At 43.0% G+C, this 24,381-nt stretch overlaps 1 protein-coding gene across 1 annotated transcript in view; it reads right to left on the bottom strand.

The window, feature by feature from the left end:
* Nucleotides 1-1,025: 1,025 nt before the first annotated feature.
* smarca2 (SWI/SNF related BAF chromatin remodeling complex subunit ATPase 2) overlaps nt 1,026-24,381 on the bottom strand; it is a 61,816-nt gene continuing 38,460 nt past the window's right edge. Inside the window, exons 25-34 of the mRNA XM_085179944.1 lie at nt 21,546-21,709; nt 19,848-20,075; nt 18,563-18,640; nt 17,330-17,548; nt 14,168-14,388; nt 10,103-10,208; nt 9,648-9,749; nt 9,246-9,375; nt 7,659-7,792; nt 1,026-4,600 (exon numbers count right to left, since the gene is read on the bottom strand). Coding sequence (XP_085036070.1) covers nt 4,565-4,600; nt 7,659-7,792; nt 9,246-9,375; nt 9,648-9,749; nt 10,103-10,208; nt 14,168-14,388; nt 17,330-17,548; nt 18,563-18,640; nt 19,848-20,075; nt 21,546-21,709 — 1,418 coding nt within the window. The 3' untranslated portion in view covers nt 1,026-4,564. The remainder of the gene's footprint in view (nt 4,601-7,658; nt 7,793-9,245; nt 9,376-9,647; nt 9,750-10,102; nt 10,209-14,167; nt 14,389-17,329; nt 17,549-18,562; nt 18,641-19,847; nt 20,076-21,545; nt 21,710-24,381) is intronic.

Here is a 24,381-nt window from a genome sequence, read left to right as displayed (position 1 = left end):
GCCATCAAACAAGAAGACAGCCGCATGTAGCTATGATGATGTTTGCTAGTTCACCTTACATGCATTAATGTAATAACGTGGTTAGCCTACTCGACGTAAATTACACACGAACAACATTAAGCTACTCACGCAGAGAAGAACGGCTGCTGCTGCATCATCATCCTCATCATTTCTGCTACACTGGCAGGGCTAGGGGCCAGGACTCTCCTCTTCGGGTTTTTGGGGGATGTTGCTAACTCCGGGTCGATAACAGGAACCACACCTGCAGTAGATGTGCTCGGTGTGAGGTCTCGCAGCAAGCTATCAAATACGGCGCATTTCTCGGCTTTTAAAAAAACGCTATGCGTCGCCAGGTGTTTCATCAGATTTGAGGTGTTACCTCCTTTGACAGTATCACAGTATCAGCTTAAAGCACTTGTTGCAGCTGCTGAGTTTGCATCTTTTGCTGTGAAGTACAGCCAGACTTTTGACCGCTTCACCTTGGACATTTTTAATCTGTAGCTCTGCTCTAAAAGAACGTACGTACCTGGACCCGCCTACTATCCTCGGAAACGTAAAATGATTGGCTAGAATCTAAAGTGTATCATTCCATACCAGTTGGTGGCGGTAATGCACCTTTCAGTTGTTTGCCAACCGCCAATACAAATGTAAGGAAGAAGAAAGTGTATCACAGCTCAGGAAAAAAAAGCACCGAAATGTGCGCTGCTTTTCGGTCTGGTTACTATCCATCCCTACGTGGGAGTTGAACGGTGTTTATAAAATAAGATGATCTGCGTCAGTTGAAACCACTGAGGTTACGCTGCTCGTTAACTTTAGTGCAGAAGAACAGCACATTCAGATCTTTCATATTTCATGACTTCTGCAGTTCTCCCTAATTAAAGAGACCGAGTTTTATAACCGAAAACAGATGAACTTCAGGAGTTTAACGAGTTTTTGAAATAAAGTGTCAGAACAAAGGTGAGCGGCAACATCGGCAACACAAACACAACAAACAGCAGAAGGCAAAGAAAACCAGAGACGCCATCTTTGTGTTGGAAATCAGTGATGTTTATTTGCCCTGGGCTATGAGATACAACCACAAAGACACTGTGCAAAGAAAGCAAAGATTAAGTCACACTTACGGAGAGTCGGCAAGCACATATTACACAAAAATTATATATCTGCATGTGCACGGTATACTGTCAAGAGTGCATGCTACAAATAACACACAAACAATAAAATGAGGGTTTAGAACTAATTCACAAGGAACACCTGAAACAAACCGACACGTTAATCTCATAATACTGTTTTCTTTGTAGTAATTCAGGCCGTCGCCACCCGTCACACTCGGTTTGTTACACTTATTTTTCAGATTTTTATGATTTCGTTTTCTATTTTTTTGCAAAACGACTGTAACATGTATTCAGACGCTACATTTAGCGCTACGACAGAATCTGGTTTCATTCCCCGAAGCGAGATGTTTCCCCGTGAACCCGCCGTCTGAAACGAGACTCTGCGAGCTTTCTACGTAGAAAATAACTCCAACGAAACGAGAAAATTAATGCGACAACGCTGTGATACGGAGAATGTTAAAAACATTAGAGGAAGAACACGTGAACACGTGAGCGATTATATTTTTCTTACTAGAAGCGGTTAAAAAAGCGTCGGACATTTCTGGCTGTGTCAAGTTCATCTGTCGGCTACAGACGCACGTTTTTATCTGCCTGTGCTTTCACAATCGTGTAGTCGCGTTACTGACCGTCTGCTAAGCCCCGCCCTCCTGTTACCGTTACTGCGACTGTAAAGCTTCGACATGAGGTGAACGCACAGAAACACACGAGTACAGCTCTGCTCCCGCCAGCTAATCCAAAAAGCTCTTAGCAAGTATTTAAAGAGCCTTTTTATTTTGTTTGGATATTTAAGTCACATCAGGGACACGAGGCCTTGGTGACATCACAGTATTATAACATCCCCGGTATTTAGAAATGTCTACAGGATGATCTTAAATACCTTGAAAGAAACAAATGTTCCCTTTTAAAAACAAAAAGCTGATGCAGAGAGTCTGTATCTCAACGTGCAGGCAGCTCTACTCATGAACAAGGTGCTGAGCTCAGTGAGCTGTGAAAATCTGCAACTGCCGATCTTTAACTAAACGTGTGAACAGTTGAAGGTGATGCAGGGACACAGCTGAGCACTTCAGAAGGTAAGAACCCCATTTGTATCTCTGCAAACTGATAACATGTCATCAGGTCTCCAGGGAGAATCAGAGGAAGCAGTTAGTCTTCTAATGTCCAAACAGTCACTCAGTGTGGCTATAACTGCAAAACTGCTCTGTAAGTTGCTGTTTAGTGGTTATATGTTGGCTTTCCCTTACAGAGCCCGATGCAACCAAATCATGTTCTTCTAAAAGTACTTTCTTCTAAAAGTACGGACATGCTGCTTGTTTGCAGCGTGCAGTTTAGCATGTTCTGCCCTGCAGCCCTGGGAACCTAACAGTGAATCACTGTTGTAAACTGATGACGGGTCAATCAGTAAGGTGACACGAGACTGTTCGGGGAATCCCTCCCTCCACACAGCTACAAAGACATCTATCAGCAGCTGCTCAGCATTTATCTGTTCAAACCAATGAAAACAATTATGTTAGGTCCAAAGACTCAAAGAGAACGCTCCTAAGGAGGTTCAAAGACATGCTGGACCAGCGGTCACAGCACAACAGAGTACCTACAGACCAAAGGAAAAACACGCTAATAATTGGCCCAGTTTACAGTCTCTGTTTTCATATTTCCACAGTTTCTGTGGGAGGTGAAAGAAAGGAGGCAGCTGTGGCTAATGAAGAGCGAGATGTAGGAGAGCAGGAGGTGGAGGACAGCGGCCAACATGCTGCTTTGGGAGAGAGCAGGAGGAAGCTTTAAGGTGGGGCTGATGGAGAAAGCAGAGAGCAGGCCTGTGTGAACCGTAACGTAACGACAGAACACAGAGAGATTTGATCGTGAGGGTCTGTGTGGCTCAGTGTCAGAGGCTGATTAATATGTACATTTGTTTTGTGATGACTAAAATGCCCTGTCTGTGATCTATATAATGTCCTGTTACTGTAATATATAAGTAATCAGGTGTGTGTGAATGTTTGATGAAGCGCACAGCTGTTGCTGATGTTGCAGCAGTACGCTGGGCTACTCAGCGAGCCCGCCGCGGCTGCAGGACTGAGCTGACATATCACATTTAGAGCCCTCAGTCACTGATGGTAATAACAGCGAGGACGTGCACGTGAGGATAGGATAGATAAAGAGGCTGCAGAGATAATTGAGTTCGAGGAAGTCCCAGATAAGAGACAAAAGTGCATCTCCACAGACTGATGTGCAGCCCGAGGGAGACGCTGGATTAAAGTTCAGCTAGTGGCCAGAGTTTCAAAGTACCCCAACGTTCACCCACTCGTCGCCTCTACCTGTGGCTGTCTGCACCACAATGAAGTCAACATCTCTCATTTTGCAACTTGTCAAGAAAAGTTTGCCTCAATGCGAGTCCTGTGAGTTCTCCTCCTTTAAGATTCAAGCGCTCCCAGGGGCAGGTGAAACAACCCTAACCCACTTTGGTCCACGACAAACAGAGAAAGCCTTCATTGAACCACGAGGACCCCGCCTGACACTTCTGCCCGTTCCTAGACTGAACCATGAGATTTAACAGGATTGTTCTACGATGAACAGCAGAACAGCAGTTGGGTTTCTCCTCTGCATTCTTTACAGTTCTGAGAGAAAGTGTCGTAACTGTGACGCACAGACTGTGTCTACATGCTAACACAGACGTGAGCCCAGCTTTCAACAGTTTGAGGACTTGGACTGGACTGTGGACTTGTCCACATGAGGTACAACACGCGACACAGACTGTTCCAAACGCTGTCCAGCTAATGGTTCAGCTAATGTCCACTCACCCCACCTCAGCCTGGGCCAGTTAGCAGGTGTTAGCTTCTTTATGGCGCCCACACACTGACAGTTTAATCTGCACACGGAGGCAGAAAACTATTAAATCTTTTACTTACTTTCATATTTATTTCTTTAAAAAGCCTAGCTGTGATTGGACAGACGCTGCGTGTGGGAGGGGTTAAGCTAACGGTCAGTTTGTCTACATTTGGCACACGTTAAAAACAATAAAACTTAAAAAACTGCCATTTCTCCAGATTAGCTTTGATTTCACTGGTGATACATATTTTTGTTTTACTTGACTTTTTAAAAATCAGGATACTGAGAGTTTTTTTTAAAGTGCAAGCAAGCGATTACAAACCAAGCAAAAGCGCAAATAGGATGACCAATGTGTGTTTTTCTTTTTTGTACATTTTGTGTTTTGTTAAAGCACGTAGTTAAAAAATATACTACAAAATTGTCTTAAAAAGAGAAATATAAGCTGATTGGTATTGCTGTATGTTATCGATTGTAAGTAATACATTTCTAAGCTGGTGGGAGAGGAGATGAGAACACACAGAAGACACGGAGCAACGTTTAAGGAACATGAACCTGAACAACAGCAATGGAAGATATTGTCCTTTGTTTCTAAGTGCTGTAAACAATATCCTCGCGCCCTTGCTTCTCCTTCGTCACTCGTCATCACTTTTGCTCTTGTCTGACTGATCCTGCAGAGACAAAGAGAAGAAGAGTGTTAAGAACGAGGAAGATTAAGAGGCAGAGGATGCAGCGAAGCAGCAACGGGAGGCAGAGCGGCCTGTCGCACAACAACGCTGAAATAAGAAAGCTCCGGAGGAAAAAGAGGTGGGACGGCGCCACATCTTTCCCTGTTCTGAAGCTAACGAGGAGAGCAGTGGAGGAGGCTGTCCTTTGAACAGACTCCATCGGGGCGGAGCGTGCTCCCACCACGGCCGCAGACAGCTGATGAAATCGCTGCGTTCATATTAGGCTCCGAGCTCAGCCAACATAAGACGCTCAAACACTCAGCATCATAAATACAAACACTGATGCAACACCTGGACAAAGGTAAGCTGCTCACTTACGCTGAAAAATACACTAAGACGGTCCTTCTCAAATAATGCCCCCGCCCGGGGAACACGGACTTCATACAGTGTAATTGCACATCCGCTACAGTAGGTGGCAGCGTTCTTAAGATCTGTACTTTACTTGAGCAGTTAATGTTGCAGATCAATTTAAATTTATTGATTTTGTTTAATTTTATTTTTCAGAATCAAATGGTTCAAAAATGTTTATAGTTTGAAGAAGGATGTTTTTTATATTTCAGGCAAATCGATGCACTTTGTCTGTAGTAGTTTAGAGAGTCGCAGTACTACTACATGTACTTAAATCCTTTCTGTTACAGACTAAACAGCATTATTAGTCTTTGTTTTAAGTTGATCTACATTTCTTTCTTTTTTGCTTTCTTTAATGTTAATAAGTACGGAACCCCGCAGGGGACATGGGAGAAAAAAAAATTACGACGGACTTTTGCGAGATCTCGCAAAAGTTGAATTCCAACAATGGTGGCAGCTACTTAGTTGTAATATTACTCTTTCTGGGTCACAAAATACACTTTTAAGATATTTTGAGGCGTGAATGTAGTTGTGTAAACGTCAGATACCTGCTCGGTTTACAAGACATCACATATTTGCAAAAGTGCTCCGACGTTTTCGGAGATCTGACACCCACTAGCTCGAAGCTAACGGGAGGTGAAGACCTACTACAGCCGGGAGGAACACCGCTTTCCCGGCACATCGTGCCTCGACCTCCCGGTCGGCTTCGAGCTGGCGGCCTCCGAAGAATGCGGCTAAAACTTTTGCGAGATCTCGCAAAAGTCCGTCTTAATTTTTTTTTTCTCCCATGTCCCCTGCGGGGCTCCGTAAATAAGGATACAATGTTATGCAGAAATATACTTATAATAACAATTTTATAGACAAATGATACTATTTATAGTGACGGGGAGAGTGGGCGGGGCGTGTTTTCTTCTTCCTCAGGGGGGCGTAACAGAAAAGGATGGAGAAGCACTGCACTGAGGCATGTGAAGGTGGTGCAAACGCTGACATGTAATCACGTTAAAACCCAACGTTGTTGCTCTTAAGCTGGATTGAAAACAGCCGTGCAGATCCAGTGAGACAGATTTAAAGGCTTTTATGATGTTTGTAATAAAAATGATTTTTACGAATCCTAAATTAAATTAGCCGTGCGTGGAACCACCGCACTGCTGCTTTCATTTGATGTCACAGCTACATTTTTATTCACCAAAACGTTCGATTCTCGTCTGTTCTCTGAAGCTGTTCACATAAAATCAGCCTTCCTCAGCCAACGCTTACTGACTGTAAGTGAACGTGGAGCCACACATGATGAATGATGCAGAGTCCCTTATACTGCGTTTCAACTGGCTGCTGACGGAAACGTTCCTCGGATCCTACAGAGCGACCCGTGAACGCCCTTTATGTCGGGTTGAGACCACACAGCCTAATGATGTCCATGATTAAGAAATAAAAATGTCAAATAATTGTCGTGAAGGAAGAATCAACGCCTGACTCAGTGACGACTGTCGTGTGGTGTGAGCCCAGGAAAACATCTCGCTTAGTTCCAGCATCAGTAACATTTTGGCTGTAGTTTGGTGACTTTATGGAAAAATAGATGAAAATAAAATAAAAATAAAATAAACTAAACCAGGGTAAGTCAATCAGGTTTAGCTGGCAGCAGCGAGGTGCCAGGGCCACCCCTCGGCCTCCCAGTAGATGCACCCCTGCTATAAAAGTTGACCTCTGACCTTGAAGTCAAGGTCACTGGGATTCAAACTCATTCAAGATTTTTAGTACGTTCACCTACGGTATCAACTGAAACATCACCTCGTTCTCACAGTATCGCACAATAAATGGAGAATATAAACATGTGGTTTTTTGCACCTGTTACACTCTGCTTCACAAACATGCTCCGTAAGCCATGTTTAAGAAATATTTAGGACTCATTTACATCCTTCTGATGGTCCTTTGGGTCGTTAGATGTGCGAGTTGGCTTTTAAATATGTGGCAAACGCCACATCAACACAGATAAAAGACGTGCTAGCTGACGAGGAAGTAAAGCGTGCTTCACGGAGCTTTGTGACTGTCGGTATATGAGACCGAAGCCCAGGGGAAGCTCGCTCTATGTGACGCGAGTAAACAGTGAATTTGGAAAGATGGTCTTCAAAGACTGAGTGTGATTGCATCAGACGATTTACAAAGAAGTTAAAATCTTCACAATCTCAGCCCACAAGATCAATGAAACTTTGAACTTCTCCCTGTTTGAGTGGCTGAAGCTGCCTGTATGTGCTGCGTCTTATTCCTGCTGCTGTACCAAACTAACTTCAGGAGAAACTTCTACAGTTTGTAACCACAGAACAGCGTTTATGTGGCCTCATCGTCCCGTATAGAACAAACAAAGGAGCAGAAAGAAAGAGGAGAGGGGAGGAATCAAGGTGTCTTTGATAGTGGGCACAGACGTGGTGCCTGCACAGCTTTAACTTCACATTACTGAGTGAAGCGGAGGATGAACAGCAGAAGGCGGATAGCACCGGGAAATATAGCGAACTGAACGTCATTATCTACACAAGCCTTAGCACATGCTCACACTACAAGTTTTTATCCTTTTATTCTACAGAAGATTTAACGACAGCCAACAGCTGCTGATGGACCTTAACTGTGTCGGCAACATAAGTACAATTATTTTACCACCTACATTATCATCCTGGTCCTCGTCGCTGTCGTCGTCGCTGACCACCGGCTTGGCCTTCCCTCGGCTCTGCCTCTTCTTGCCTTTGTCGTGGCCGCGCGCCTCCCTGCTCAGCTTGATCTTTACCCGCACTGACTTGGCTGAAACACGGGACAAACGTGAACACAGTCTTGCACCGCTTCCCTTCAGCATGTTCGAGAATAAAAACTACGACATCCTGTTTAACCAAACATATTAGGAACGAAACTATTTGTTGAACGTTGAGCTGACGTGGTAGATTTTTATGTTGGAGGCCGTTCCTAATGCAGGTAGGGCTGCCACAAACGATTATTTTGATAGTCGACTAATCAGATCATCATCCACTGGACGTAAAACGTACAGCTTATTGCACCAGCAGCATCTGCTCTTATATAACTATCATTAGCTTACAGCTTTAAGTGTTTAAGGTATGTGCTAACTAAAAATAAAGACAAGATGGTAGTTTATTAAATTTTAATGAAATTTGCAGATTGTTTCGGTGAAGTTTAATAAACTCCTTGCTATCTAAAATATAACAGGACACCGGAGTAAATTCTAGAGCATCTCACACTTCTGATAATCAGCTGTCTGCTTGATGTTTATTCAGCTGTGTAAAAACTATAACTTTAATCTCAGCCAAACCGATTTACTCAGGAACAAATAAAATACTGAAAAAAGCCAAACAATAACATTTTTAAGTTATCTAAGTGACTTATATATCATGTTTAACCTGAGTAGCGAAAGACGGCGGTGGGTTTAAAAACGATTTGCTGGGAGTCCGGTGTTCTCACGGCTCTAGTTAGCCTAGCCCCCGGCTAGCTATCGAGCTAGCGGCTAACAGACGTCTCCGAAAACGTCGGAGCGCTTTTGAAAATATGTGGTGTCTTGATAAACTGAGCAGATATTTGAGGTTTACACAGCTACATTCTCGCCTGAAAATATGTTAAACGTTTATTTTGTGACCCAGAAAGAATAATAAGAGTAATATTAAAACTAACTAGCTGCCGCCATTGTTGGAAACTGAGCTGGGCTGCGCTATGAATTCTGGGACACAGCTTCTTCTTCTTCGGGGTTTAACGGCAGCTGGCATCCTTGTACATGCAGTGCTGCCATCTTCTGTTTCAGTCCGTTATTACACTCTTAAATCCTACTACTTATTCCTGCGTCTTTTGTGATCTTACAAAGCTTCAAACGACGCGTCGACTATTAAATCAGTCGTCGACGATTTTGATAGTCGACGTAATCGTGACTAGTCGACTAATCGTGGCAGCTCTAAATGCAGGTCTGTCAGGGATTTGTGTTGATACTCATGTGGATCCTTCTGTCAATCTTTCAGGTGTCATCCCTGCACATCAGCTGTAGTTCGTGGTTTTAAATGTCCTCCCTTAATAATGACTCATTCCTATGTCTAAAACATCATCTTTGTCTGTCAGCAGCAGCGCATCGGCTCCCGCTGGGATGAATATAAAACCCGAGCAGCGTTCGCCGAGTTTGCACTGAGAAGAATTTCAATGAGACAACAAAAGGTCTCTGGTGTGTGTGTGTTGGTGTGCGTAGCCACAAAGTGCGTCTCACCCTCGGCCTCTGAGTCATCGTCGTCGTCCTCCTCCTCCTCCTCACTGTCATCATCGCTGTCATCGTCCTTGGCGATCTTCTGTCTGGCGCTCTTGAAAACAGACTGAAGAACGATGGAGTCCTCGTATATCTGTGGGGGGGTGTACAGTTCATTTAGGCTATAACACAATGTGTTTGCAAACGAGCTCGAGTCCGACACAACAGGAGACGATCAAAGCGACGGCGAGCTCCGTGTAGCCAGGATTCTCAGGGGAAAGCCCGTCACCGAACAAACAGCTGGCCCCGCCTACACACAATCATCCTGACCATATATAAATATATGAAGCTACTCTAGTGAAGTCCAGGAGTAGCAACAAAGCCCCGGAGATGAGCAGGAGAATGAAGCACAGCCGGGTTTCTGACCTGCGATCCCTCCAAGTTGAAGGTCTGTGCGTTTTGACAGAGCAGCATCACGTCCTTCTCCAGGTCCCCCACGTTCCTGTATTTATGGTTCCTCACACGTTCCTGTCGAAAGACAAAAACAAAACAGCGGCACTGAGCGACGCCTACATCCACACAGGTCGCACAACCTTAAACTTCACCGTCTGCCCTTCCTTTCAAATCCATCAGGACACGAAGCTCCACGGACGGTGAATTTACCGGGTTCTTCGAGTAACAGAGAAAAGAGCTGATTAAATACCAAAAACTGTTGGAACTAAATTTAAACTAATAGATGATCAAACAGAAAGTTCTTTCATCTTTTAAATACATTTAAGGAGTTTCTCATCTTACAGAGTATTCTCCTCTTTTCAGCCCTGTCTCTCCCACTAACCCATCCCTCCTTTGCACAAATGACTGGATCATCTTGGATCACAAACCTTGATTTTTTTGAAGTCCACAGGTTTTCGGATCAGTTCGTAATATTCTGGGAGTTCCTTCCTGGATGGAAGCTGGACGAACACTTCACTGAGTTGCCTTCCAGAGCTGGAAAAACAAAAACAGCAGTTTGTATGCCGTCAAACTCGACTGCACACGAACACTGCCGGTGCTTTCTATCACAGACCAACAGTCATCACAGCGCCGCAACAAAGAGCGAGCGCAGGAAGCCTCGTGGGACGGATGCTGCGGTCAGACTGCTGTAATGTTTCTAATAAAACGAGACCAACTGTGTGTAAATGTTACTTTAGGTCTCATTTAAGGACACCATTAATATTTTAAGATCCACATCACTGTGGGAGTTGTTGCTTTCTGCTTTCAGGCCGCTCTCCTCTGCAGCAGCTCCCAGCTTGGACACTTTAAACGCTGATAAAGCATCAAGTTAAACCTGGATCAGGTGACCCTGCATTTCTTCACGCCTCTCCTCTTTTAAACATGCATGTTTATTTTTCACTACAGCATTTGTCATTTCTCTCACATAGTGTGTTTTGTTTTTATCTCTCTAAGGCAGGGTGGGAACTCCAGGCCTCGAGGGCCGGTGTCCTGCAGGTTTTAGATCTCACCCTGGGTCAACACACCTGAATCACATGATTAGTTCATCACCAGGCCTCTGGAGAGCTTCAAGACATTTGAATCAGCTGTGTTGGATCAAGGACACATCTAAAACCTGCAGACGCCGGCCCTCGAGGCCTGGAGTTGCTCTCCCCTGATCTATTGTCTCCTTTTTAACTCTACAACTGGTCACAGCAGATGGCTGTCCATACCTGAGCCTCCTGGAGGTTTTTGCTTCCCACTATCGCCAAGTGCTGCTCACATTAAATCCTCTAACTGTATCGACGTCTCTCTTGTACTGTAGGTCTTTTTACCTTTAGCTGAGGGCCCAGCACATGGAGAAGTGACATATAACATTTTGTCAGACTGAACAGCAAACTTAGAAAAAGCAAACTAATAATGAGTTTAACGAAGGGAGAAGTTAATTACTGTGATTTACGCTGATCACAATCATCAGCATCAGTGTCTGTGGGAGGGCCACTCCTGTCAGAGAGGTTCATATTCTACTACATGATTGATAAAGTGACCACTGCAGAAAGAATCACCAAAGACTTTTATTTTCCTGAACACAGAAACATTACTTCCTATCAGAGAGGTTTTGGCTTCCCCCCAAAGCAAAACCACCGGAGCTGGAACAAAATTCATTTTAAAGCAGTTTAGATTAGAAGTCGGGCTTCAGATGCTAAAATATTACTTTATCAAAAGGCCAGAAATAACAAGTGTTTGGGTCAGTTTAAAGTTAGCAAAGCAAAGAACAGTTGGAAGGATCTCAGAGTGCCGAGAGTCAGAAAGAAGTGAAGTTGGAGATCAGGAGGGAAAACGAAGCAAGCGCAGAGCTAACAGGTTAGCTCCTGAAACCATCTGACGTACGAGCTGTTTTCCCCGAGTACAGCGGCCGTCTCTGAACACAGGAAGTAAAATACCAGCAGTAATCAAACCTCACTCAAAGTATCCGGTAGTACTTTACACCCTGATATATCCACTTATTTTCCTGCTAGATGATATTTAAGGCAATAATTATGAACTAGATGTGTTGAGTTTTCTGAAGCGATATCCAACACACAGCTGCAGCAGTGAGTCTGCGGTAACGGCGTGCACAAAGACCGACGGCGGCGTCTTTACCTGCAGTTTCTCCAGAGTTTGTGAAAATAGAAAAGAGAGATAAGGAGGATGAGGAGAACCCAGCGTGCCTGTCACTAAGATCAACTCATCTGCGTTTGTAAGAAAGCACAGAGGCCATTTTCTCTCAAACGTCCAATATTATCTGTTAGATTCTGCCAGCACTGACTTCCCTTCTTTTTGTGTGCAGAGACTTGGCAGAAACATTTCAACATGTGGGATTATTTTTAAGGATCTCCTTGTGGCTTCATCAATCATTTTATACCAGGCCAGCTCTTAATCAGGAGGAAAAATACTGAAATCTCAAATCTGCAGTCGTTAATTTAGGAGTTCAAGGGGAAAAAATACAAGCAACTAAGAGATGACGTCCCACAGCATCAATCCTCGGACAGCGTTCCCACTGTTCCCGCTCAGCTGCCTGAATCCAAACGGCTCACAATTAACATTTAAACACTTTGGATTAACTTGAGCTGTCCAGTGTGTGACATCAGCAAAATCAATGGATAACTTTATTTCTGCAAAGCAGCCAAAAACAGTCACAATAACACAAGCAGCAGAACAGCTGAGCTGTGCTGTGTGACCTGAAGCCACAGGGATGATGGAGGCTTCAGGACGGGTTTAATATCTCTGATGTATGACGCCTATCAACAGCAACAAAGACTTTAGGAAACACGCTCGACTGCTGGCTTCCATCAACGACTATTGATTTAGAAACCAATTGTTCTGTGCGTGACACGTCATATTTAAAACCACAGGTGTTGGCAAACAAGCCTCAACCTGTTTCCTGGATGCTGCTGCTGCCTCCACTGAGGAGATAAGCATTTATTACATTTCAGCAACAGATTGAACTCCGCCTGCTTTAAGCAATGCGGAGTCACACTTTGTTTTATTAGGAAACATCACTGTAACCCCGGGATCCAAAGTCCTGCCCCAGTCGAGTGTGGAGAGAGCAGCCAGAGTGATCGAGATGCTCTGGGAAGAACAACCATCAACAGGGAGAGGAAAGAATTTGACTTCTGGAACGGCAGGTAGCAGTTTCCTGGAAAAGCGTCAGCCGAGCAGCGAGCCAGTGAACACAAATGCACATGTTCTGTCACGCGTGGGTGGATGTCGCAGCGAGATGCATGCTCGTGACTCCGCATGTGGGCAAAGAGAAAGAATCCAGACACAACAAATCAGACGCACGCTTATTTTCTTTGGCCTGTTGGGAAGAACCAATGCGAGGTTCCCGTTTCTCAGACATTACCTCACGTCAGGCTGTACTTTCCAGTGGATAATCACGCCACTGTTTGCTACGCTCTCACAAACGGCGCCACCTTTTTGCATGCAAACGTAAATTTTACTGTAACCACGACAAGTTAACCTTCTCAGGTCAGCTCATGTACTGAGGGCGACACCATCAAGCACCGAGCTCCTCGTTAGCTGGATTTTTAACACGTGCTGAATCAGCTCTTCTTCTGCTGCCTTTATGAGGGACTTGGTTTGGATATCGATGACCACGGGATGATCTGTTGGCCAATCTATTGATTTACGTTTAACAGCAGCAGCTCGCTTGCAAACAAAAGACAAGAACAAAAACAAAATCTTAATATTTGTTGATAAAAGAACTTAAAGGAACACTTTCCTTTGCTACAAATCAGGCGTTAGTCCCAGTCACCCCAAGACTGGAGGGTCCATCTCCTATATCTGCTACGTAAGTAATTTTATTCCTTCCTCGGAGTCTCCACAGGATGAGCCCACTGCTCCACTGCTCCACTGCTATAAGCATTTGTACCTTTCAGACAGCCAAATGTAATCTGGCGCATTCTTGTGTTTCTTTGCAGCTCCGGAGCTAAATGAATTATGCTGCACAGCTCTGAAGAAATAAATATATGCATAAGAAGGTTGTCTAGTGTTTCAGAAGGCGCGCTCTGAATGGAGAGAGTACAACTGTAGTTAAAGTTTTAACAGCTTTAATGCTGTTGGTGTGAAATGAAAAATAAGGCAGTGCTTTATTTAAATCCTCTCATTCCTCTATGAACACAGGAGCTTTTAGCTAATGTTCTACTCAACTTTCTAACGTGTTTGCTTCCATATGTTATATGCTATGGAAATAACACTGAACTTACTGGAGTTTCTAATCAGATCAGCTATTATATAAATCAACCAGCCAATCATTCGACTCGTTTCATTCATCCCAAAAGGCCTGTTTGATGTGAATCACCTGTTTGATGCTATTTTTCCTGAATGCTCACACAACAGAAAGATGAACTGCTGGTATATTAACTGTATGATGCGTTATCTCAAACATGCAGCAAGCTCATTTTGCGAGATTTCACCCTGGATGCTCTCCTCACCCGTCTCTGTAGTTGATCACTGTATCAATGATGGTGTTCATTTGCTTGGTGAGTTTGGGCGGGTTGGGGGACAGCTTCTCTGCTGGCGGTCGTCCACGTCTCTTCTTGGCCTTGGCGCCTCCGTCCTCTCTGCCGGAGTCCTTGTCCTGACGTCTTTTGCGTTTGCGCTTCTTCAGCCGGATCTCCTCCTCCATCTCCTCCAGGTTTCCATCTTCAATCGCCTAAAACGTGAAAAGAGCCACAGCGGAGCTGAGGTCAATCCTACAGCAAGTATCTCAACAATCAAAAACAATTCTCATTGCAAAGATTCAGAGATTATCAGTGGTGCGTGCTGTTACGCTGTAGGACCAACAGTGTTTTCACATTGGGCAGGATGCACTGAGCTCTGAAGCCCAGTCTCTTTAACCCTTTAAAGCCGGTCAGAGCAGCACGCTCTGTTTTGCGTAACTATTTTTAAATCCCGGTAGCTCTGCAACCACGTGAGCTAGCGCAATAATTGTTTTGCATATGAAACCGGAGGAGTTGTACTTACATCTTATGCCATCAGCTTGTCCTCGGTCACAGTTTCCTTCCACATATAGCTTTGCAACAACTGCATAAAAAGCACTTGCAGCAACAAAAACATAATATTCCAGAAACACGCTTTGCTGATCCGATCAGCTGTTCATAACACTTCCTACGTCCATCAGCGCGAACTATCGCATGTCCGCCATGACCTGCCCGAAACCAGAAGTGACGTCATTTTGCGGAAATGTAGTTTTTTTTACCATCAGGGCCTCATGAGCCTATACTGGTGTTTTTAAAAGTTATGTTTGACTTTCTGACTTTCTGTGTGGTTTCTGGGATGCTTAGGACTCATATTGCACTGCTGGAAATAGTTTATTTTGATGCATATGCTGCTTTTTTGCAAATTTGCATCATAATATTTATTTTCGTTTTTCCTGCAGTGTATAAAAATTGGTGTATTTCAAAAATAAAACTATGAAGACACTCAAAATAAATTTCCTGTGGTGGGAAACTATTTTGTGCAACTTTTTTGTATTTACAGTTTTGAGGGATAAGCCTCTTAAATTTCTCTAACTAGAAATATATGTTAAAAAAACAAAAACAATTTGCAATTTTTTTTGTAGTTTATTGCACTTTTTTACAATTTATGTAATTACTATGCACTTAATGCAGACATATTATTAAAATTTAGGCTGTAATGGTTTTATTGATGTATAGCAACTTGAAATGCTCCCAAAAATGGCTCCACAGCTTGTAAAAATATAATATAAGCTCTGGCAGACTTGGTTCTATGGTAGGTCTTAAAGGGTTAATGACTGTTTAACGATGATCTGTTGTGACCTGAAAAATGTCCGTTTTCCGAGACAACAGGAAGGAAAGCCACACAACTCGTTGTAGGTCGATAAAAAGTGTCAAAATGTTTGATTTGTTAAGTTTCCTCGGAGCGATCTAGGAGAAAAGCTCTTGATGTATTAAAGCACAGAGGTACAGAAAACCACGGCGAGAGGTTTTTGAAGGCCCGAGCTCTGTAATCATTTTGGAGCAACACATGCTGCCAGACTGCAGAAACCTTTTCCAGGAAGACCCTGCTTATTTAAGCACAACCAGGCCAAACTGCATCCTTTGTGTCGCACCCGCTATTCAATACCCATCAGCTGTTGGACCCTTTAATCATACAGCTTCATCAGTAAAATATTTACATTCCCAGTGTGTCTTTTATCCTCCCTCCCCTCATCCTTCAGCCTGGTTCACTTGGAAGCTTCTTCCTGTTGAAAGGAAGTTCTTCCTTCCCACTGTTGCCAAGTGCTCATAGAGGGCTGTGTGATTTGTTACTCTAGGTTCTTAACCTCACAACATAAAGTGCCGAGAGGCGATTGTTCTTTTGATTCACTGCAATCAATTCGACTGAATTGAATAAAAGGTTTAGCCAATGACTGGCTGGAAACAGGCCTGTCAATTTATACAACATTCATATTTTGAAATTCACTCAGACCATTTGAGTTGGGGATGCTTTGCTCCCTGACAAACGATTTCTATGATCATCACATCTCTAACTTTGTTATATTGCCTAAAAGTTTAAGTTCTTTTCTTTTAATTAACATTCGTCTGAAACTTAGTTGACAGCGTTTCAATATATTCTCACCTTGGCCTGAAACTTTCTTCTTTCTATTCTCGTTCTCCCGCAGAACTGAGCCAAAGTCAATAAAATGGATCTGAGCTTCTCTCTCCAGGGGAACATGTCACACTTTATTTGCTGAGTGTGAATCGATGCCTTTAGCATCAAATCAAGCAAAACTACAGCATGCAGTCATAATGAGACTTCGGTTAAACTGTTACTTGCATACATATATATATATATATATTATTAAAGAGTCATTAGTGAGGCACTTTTAACTTACCTGTCTGCTTTACAGTACTTCTAAAACTACAGGCAGTGGCCAGTGCGACTCCTCGGCCTTCTTGTCGACACATTTATGGTATTAATTTGAAATTCTAAGTCACAACCTTGAGGCCGAGGTTACTGAGACTTCAGACTCCTACATCACTTTGTTCTCGAGTTATCACATTCGCAACATTTCCAGAAAACATGACCTGCGGCGCCTGACCTCGAGGCCGAGGTCGCGGAGATTTTTAGTAGACACACCAATCACGTATCGGTTTGAAACGCCTGTGCTGCTTAGTTCTCGAGTTATCGCGTTCACAGGTTTGGGCTTCCACATCGTGGAGACAACAATACCTCATCAGCCTTTTACAGCAGGGGGGTAAAAAACTACTGCTGGTCGATAAGCCACCTGTACGTTATACTTCCTGTCACACCTGTAGATACTTCCTTAGGAGCAGATCCACCCACAATAAAATAAAGCAGAGTAATTAAACTGCAGGTTGATGTCAGTCTTCAAGAAGAACAACAGCAGACTGCATGTTCGACTGCAACCTTCATCCACTGAGAGACTAAATAAAGTGTGGTGTGACGCACAGAGACTAATATAAATATTTAATTACCCAGTCGAGTTCGTGTGAATCACATTTATCACCTATGATCGTATAATTAGCTGCTGAGGTTCCAGGTGAAGCTGCAGGGAAAACACAAACCCTCTAACGTGGCTGCAGCGTGGAGACCGAGGCTGACATGTTGATAACGAAACACGTTTTTACCCGCAGCCACTGTTTTTCAGTCAGCGTGTCGCTGTAGTCCACGTCCCGACGGCAGCGAGACCCTCGACCAAACATCTTCTCCTCCTCCTCTTCGTAGGTGAGCCGCTCCACTTCGGCGTCATCTTTGATGATCCAAGAAGGCAGCTCGTCCTCCTCCATTAGGCGAGGCTTACGCTTTGGGTTCCTAGCGTCCTCCCTGCGCCGGTCCATGTCCATGCGCTTGGCAAGAACAGGAAACACATCAGGTTAGAGTGAAACACACAACTCTGAATGCTTTAGGCGCACTGCACCAGTGCTTTTAGACTAAGCTGGACAATTAAAAGAAAACGTCTTCTAGTCTTCAACCTGACCCACTGAGCATGTGCATTTATAGACGACCAGGTAGGGAAAAATACGGCAGAATAGAGCGACAGAATACGAGTTGAGTTTCTACTTAAACATATCGTGTATCGCGATACAGATAACAAATATCGCGATATTAGATCGTCTTCACGTCGCCCAGCCCTCGACTGAATGAGAGGCTAATATGGAAGAAACAGCCGTAGTCCTTATTCATAGCTTCACTGCAGCATTTTGGATCAGCTGGAGGCTTTTAGGGAGTTTTTAGAGCTGCCAGGAAGTAATGTTGTGTTATGAGAGTTTGCAGAAGTCAGGAGAAGAAGGTATTTTTACATTTCACTTAGATTACAGTCGAAACAGAGCAGCTTTCTTTTGCAGATTGCAGAAGTTCTTTGTCCTGGTGCCCGCTGTAATAACAAGATTTACAAACAGATGGCTGCTCAGCGGCTCGACTCGCTTCTAGAAGAGTTAAGAGACCAATGAAAATCGCAGGAGGCCGAGCTTATGTGGTGAGAATTTAAAAAAAGAAACATCAGAAATGTGATCTTAGTGATACGCTGAGCCAACACAGAGGACATGAAGAGTAGCAAAGAGTGAAACTGCTATGGGCTGTCCTCTGAATCACTCCAGAGTCACACGCATCAACTGGTCTTAAATTAATTTATCGTGTAAAAGGCAGCATCTGGCAGGGGACAGGCCTCAGTACAGGTGACATTGAACCACACAAACAGCCTTGATATGAACCTATAATCCATTTGTCTTACAGATGTGAAAGAACCAGCTGTTGCTTCTCTATTTTGGGTGAATTAATCTTGTAACACCTGTCATTTCAACAATTTTACATTGAAATGGTAATTTTACTTTCAATCTCGCAATGATGTGTCATTATCTTACCATGAAGAGCTCAAATTCATCCTCATTGCGAGCTATCATCTGGTTCAGAGTTTCATCATCAGGCACCTCATCTTCCTCCTAAAATAGCAAAGGAGGCAGGCAACACAATCATCTCATGTTCAGCTCAAATCAGTGAAGTATGGTTTACAAATTTTAATCAGCCGCCACAGAAAATAAAACTAAAACGATTACTAAACCCTGGAACAGGCTCTAGACTAACATTTAACCCTTTAAAGCTGGTCAGAGCAGCACGCTCTGTTTTGCGTAACTATTTTTAAATCCCAGTAGCTCTGCAACCACGTGAGCTAGCGCAATAATTTTTTTTGCATATGAAACCGGAGGAGTTGTACTTACATCTTATGCCATCAGCTTGTCCTTTGTAACTTTGCAAAAACTGCATAAAAAGCACTTGCAGCAACAAAAACATAATATTCCAGAAACACGCTTTGCTGATCCGATCAGCTGTTCATAACACTTCCTACGTCCATCAGCGCGAACTATCGCATGTCCGCCATGACCTGCCCGAAACCGGAAGTGACGTCATTTCGCGGAAATGTAGTTTTTTACCATCAGGACCTCATGAGCCTATACTGGTGTTTTTAAAAATTCTGTTTGACTTTATGACTTTCTGTGTCGTTTCTGGGATGCTTAGGACTCATATTGCACTGCTGGAAATAGTTTATTTTGATGCATATGCTGCTTTTTTGCAAATTTGCATTATAATATTTATTTTCCTGCAGTATATAAAAATTGGTGTATTTCAAAAATAAAACTATGAAGACACTCAAAATAAATTTCCTGTGGTGGGAAACTATTTTGTGCAACTTTTTTGTATTTACAGTTTTGAGGGATAAGCCTCTTAAATTTCTCTAACTAGAAATATATGTTAAAAAACAAAAACGATATAAAATTTTTTTGTAGTTTATTGCAATTTATGTAATTACTATGCACTTAATGCAGACATATTATTAAAATCTGGGCTGTAATGGTTGTATTGATGTATATCAACTTGAAATGCTCCCAAAAATGGCTCCACAGCATGTAAACATATAATATAAGCTCTGGCGGACTTGGTTCTATGGTAGGTCTTAAAGGGTTAAAAGTTAGTCTAGAGCCCTGCTGGAATATTAAAAGGATGAATAACTTCGAGCCTGCAGTAGTTCTATTAAACCAAAGCACAATTTAACTGAAGACTAAATGTTCAGGGAAGAGTCCTCACCTCATCTTCTTCTCCAAACGACGCTGCCTTGGAGACAAACAACAACATATGGAAATACGATCCTACCTCGTTCTGCTCCTCGTGCTCCAAGATGGCCTGGAGAAAGGCGCGGCGCTCGTGGCTCGACGACTTCTGGTCAAACATGCCGGCCTGGATGACCTTCTGATCAACGTTCAGTTTGTATTTGGCAGCAGCCAAGATTTTCTCTTCGACGCTGTTGACGGTGCAGAGACGAAGCACGCGCACCTCGTTCTGCTGGCCGATGCGGTGAGCCCGGTCCTGAGCCTGAAGGTCCTGCATCAACATGAAAGAGGCTGTTTTACATCAAAGCTGGAAACAAACTCAACCGCTGAGACAACACGAATGATTGTCAGCCTGACAGCCAGGCTAACAGCACCGTTTCTGTTCCAACTCTCCTGAAAACACCGGAAAAACTAAAAAGCAAAAACTCAACAGTAGCACCTGACACGATACCAACGCCATCGCCTCCCACGGTCCACTCTGTGAAGTTCATCTGGAGTCAAGCTGCTGGCTGCTTCACAACCCGATGCCATTTTAAAAATGAATCAATGATTCTCTCCAAAGTCAAAATGGATTAGCTGTCACAAATCAATGTAGTGGGGTATCAATAAGATATGAACCCAGGCACAGTTCATCTGATTTGCATATCAGTGGAAACCTTTGGAGCCAGAAAGCAAAGGGAAATCATTTATTAAATATTTGAGTCACTCAATTATTTCACGTTTGGTAAATTTGAGGTTTAATAAACTCCCGGCTGGCGCTGGACTAGAACAAGCTAAAGCTGGAAAAAAGAGCTGCGTCCTCACGGGAAGAACCAAACACACCTTGGAAATGAAGACGAACACTTTGTTCCAGTTGCTGTATTATGGCGTCTTTTTCATTTGTTTCAACATACAGGACTGTGCAAAGGTTTTAGGCAGGTGTGAAAAATGCTGTAAACAACGAACGCTTTCAGAAATATAAATGATTGTTTTTTGGCCCCAAATGTGTTCTGCAGCAGGACAATGAGCCCAAACACACAGCCAAAGTCATTAAGAACTATGTTCAGCATAAAGAAGATCAAGAAGTACTGGGAGCGATGGTACGGCCCCCACAGAGCCCTGATCTCCGCATCATCGAGTGTGTCTGGGGTTACACAAAGAGACAGAAGGATGTGAGGACCATCTGTGGGTGGAACAACCGACCAGCCGAGTTCCTTCAAAAACTGTGTGCACGTGTACGTAGAAGAAGGCAAAGGCGGTCCCACCAAAGACTGATGTGATTTAGATTTCACTGCATTTTGTTCATTGATGAAAATAAAAGATTTAAAAAAAAAGCAGCATTCTTTGTTTACAGCATTTTTCCTCACCTGCCTCAAACTTCAGCACAGGACTGTATGTTTGGTTATTATCATAGAGCTTGTTTCTACGGGCTTTCTTCCCCCGAGTGCCCGTGAGCTCATTTCCAGATCGTTGCTGTTATTGTTGCTAGGCTACAGAATCATTTTGTTCGTTGTTAGATTGTAAATAATTGGCTGACAGCCAGGGACGCTTTCACTGACGTTCCTGCGTTTGATTGGCTGGTTAGAGAGGGCAGCAGTGGGTACAGAACCTGATCTCTGTGGGACTTGTATAGAAAACAGGCACAGCCATCTTTGTACAACACGACACAGAAATATAAAATCCAGGTAAACGCACACTTAACGAAACAACCTGAAATATGATCAACATCATACTGAGCACTTCTAACTCTGCAGTCACGGACCTGGTGAGGGTTCCAGTCACTGTCGAAGATGACCACGGTGTCAGCAGCCTGCAGGTTGAGGCCGAGGCCGCCGGCTCTGGTACTCAGGAGGAAGATGAAGTACTGAGAGCCTTCCTCGTTGAATTTCTTCAGCAGTGCTGCTCGGTCCTCGGACTTGGTGGTTCCTGAAACACGAAATCTGTTTTTATTCTTTGAATTTTTATTTTACTATCTCATACAATATATTATCAAATGAATCCTTAGATGCATTAAAGACATAAAACAAAGTAACCAAATACATGCAGTAATGCAGAAACATCAAGTGAGACGATGAAGAATAATCGATTTACTGACATTCAAGAGAAACAGAGAGTGTATGAAAGAGATGCACATAACTTCAAAGAGTGTGACACACCACAGGTAAATAACATAACTGCATTAACAGGCCTGTTATGGTTTAGTATAATGAAGGGTCCGATCACCTGAACTGAACTACATCGCTGTCATCTGTGGTACGGAATAAACTCCTAACAGGGATCCTTTAATATGTTCTGTTTCTGCTGATGTCGGCTAGAAACAAAGGTTAAAACACCTACATGGTGTAGGTGTTTTAACCTTTTGCATCATAAGAAACAGCATCACTTTGTTTGAAGTTTGCATGAAGTTCTTCCTGTTGGTTTGCTCCAGCGTGTGTAAACTGCTCCTCATCTCAGACCAATCAAACTGTTTCAGAGGCGTCTCTGAAGTCCAGAGACGGGTCCAGAGTAAGGAGCTTACATCTTCATTTAGTTTGCTGTACTGTGCAGACAGTGGACATGCTGAGCATCAAAATGATGCTTCAGACTGAAACTGTTAATGATTTGATGAGAACTCTTCACCACAAAACGCCAAAACAAAAATCACATCAGTGATTTACTGCCTTTCACATCCACGTCTGACCAAACGTGTCTTATATCTGTGGTTTGACCTTATAACAGCTTGTTTAGTTCCAGCTCACTGAGGCCGTTGGTGGCTTATGGGCATAAATGGGAAGTGGAAGGGCTATCCATAGATTCATTCTGGTTATCAGAGGAGTTAGTGTGTGGAACACCTGTACAGATGAAATCAAGACAAGTACATCAATACAAAAATTCACAGGATTGTTCAAAAAAAAAAAAATTGCACGAATATAGGAAATCTTCCTCTCAGTGACTGAGTCGTCTCATTGTGTGTTTATTAAGGTGTTTGTCACAAAGATATAAAACAAGCTCAGAGATTGAGCGGCTGTTATAGACAGGGTGATTCGTTTATGTAAAAATGTAGTTTGTTGTTGTTCTGGTTTACGTGCTGAAAATGGTTTTTATTTGTGTATGTTCAATGTGTTAGACTTGTACATAGTTAACCATACATGATCAAATAATGTTGAATCCTGGATATGGATTTGTAAGCAATGAAATTTGAAATAAGGGGGCAGGAACAAGAAAGGTGTAAACTTCATCCTACTCCTTTTTGAGCACACGCATTCTGTAGACAAAGATATATACATGAAAACTTGATGATTTTTAAGTTTTGTTTTTTGTTTTTTTTTCTGTTGTTATTTCAATTATATTTGCATGTTCGAAATAAAAATTATATCTATCTATCTATCTTATTGCTTTAAATAACAGCCAAGTGTTTCTGCAGGACACCATGAAGTCACTGCAACACAGACCTTTCCTTTTAATGCAAATTAACATTTTCTAAATTTCAATAATTTCCCTCAAAGTATGCAAGAGTGGTGCTTTCATCAGAGCGAGGAGGATGGACATAAAACACAGAGACAGATGGACAGCCACCAGCATGGAGGCATAAAAAGACGAAGACAGAGTCACTGCGAGCTGGTGTGAAGCGGGACAGGCTGCACTGTGCTCTTTAGCACAGGAGTGTGTAATGTGCTTTTATATCTAACAAAGTAAGACAAAAGTATTGAACTTCTATTTTTTTTAATTGGCCCAACTGTGACAGTCTTTCTGTTTGTGATGAAACGCTTTTCATTTCCACTGCTGGGAAAAACAAATCTGCAGTAAGGCTAAAATCAAGGACACGCTATCGAGTTAAACGTCCTATTGTGTTTCAGTATGAGTCCCGGGGGAAAAATCAATCAATCAATCAATCAATGACAGCTCCTCAGTGGATTCGGGTCTCTGCTGCCAGACACAGTAGCTAATAACCCGTCTTTTGTTTGCGATGGCACGTGTGTGGATCTGGCTGCTGTTGAGTTACAACAAATTAAAATAGTCCTAATGGCAGAGGCAGGAAAGTTGTCCTTTAAACACCATATAATGTATTTAAAGGGCTCAATGCCCACAAATATACTGTGACTAATGCGCTGCGTTTCATTTACTGTTGCCCTTTCTAAACATGCTGCCCGTGGCCGTGAGGTTCACATTTAATTCAAAAGCGTTTTTTTAAGTTTAGTCTGTGAACTGTAATTTGTACTGATTAATAATTTTAGTGTTGCCCAAAATCCACGACTCAAAAACACATCACAGTGTAACAGCAAACCTGATGGACATCATCCTGCATCAACCTGCATCAACCATCAAGATTTTCATGCTTTGTTGTAAATCACAGTGACAGCAGGTAACAACAAACAGAGGATGGTTTAGCAGGTGGTGGCCACAGATCGCTGCCCTCTCCTCATTCCTTGAATTATTTTTTTCTCTATGCTGCTTTTTGCCTGTTGTTTCCACTGCTGGTAGCGTGAGATAACCGTGAGATAACCGCAGCCCAATTAAGTTCCACAGGCCGTCCAACTGCGCCAAGAGTGGCAAATCGATATGAGCCGTTATAAGAAGTTTTTTTGGTGCTTCCCAGTGCATTCTGAAGAATGTGGAAA

The sequence above is a fragment of the Neolamprologus multifasciatus genome, chromosome 12, assembly GCF_963576455.1.
Source record: "Neolamprologus multifasciatus chromosome 12, fNeoMul1.2, whole genome shotgun sequence".
NCBI lineage: Eukaryota > Metazoa > Chordata > Actinopteri > Cichliformes > Cichlidae > Neolamprologus > Neolamprologus multifasciatus.
The sequence above is the reverse complement of the archived record's forward strand: the minus strand, read 5'-3'. Positions and strand labels throughout refer to the sequence as shown.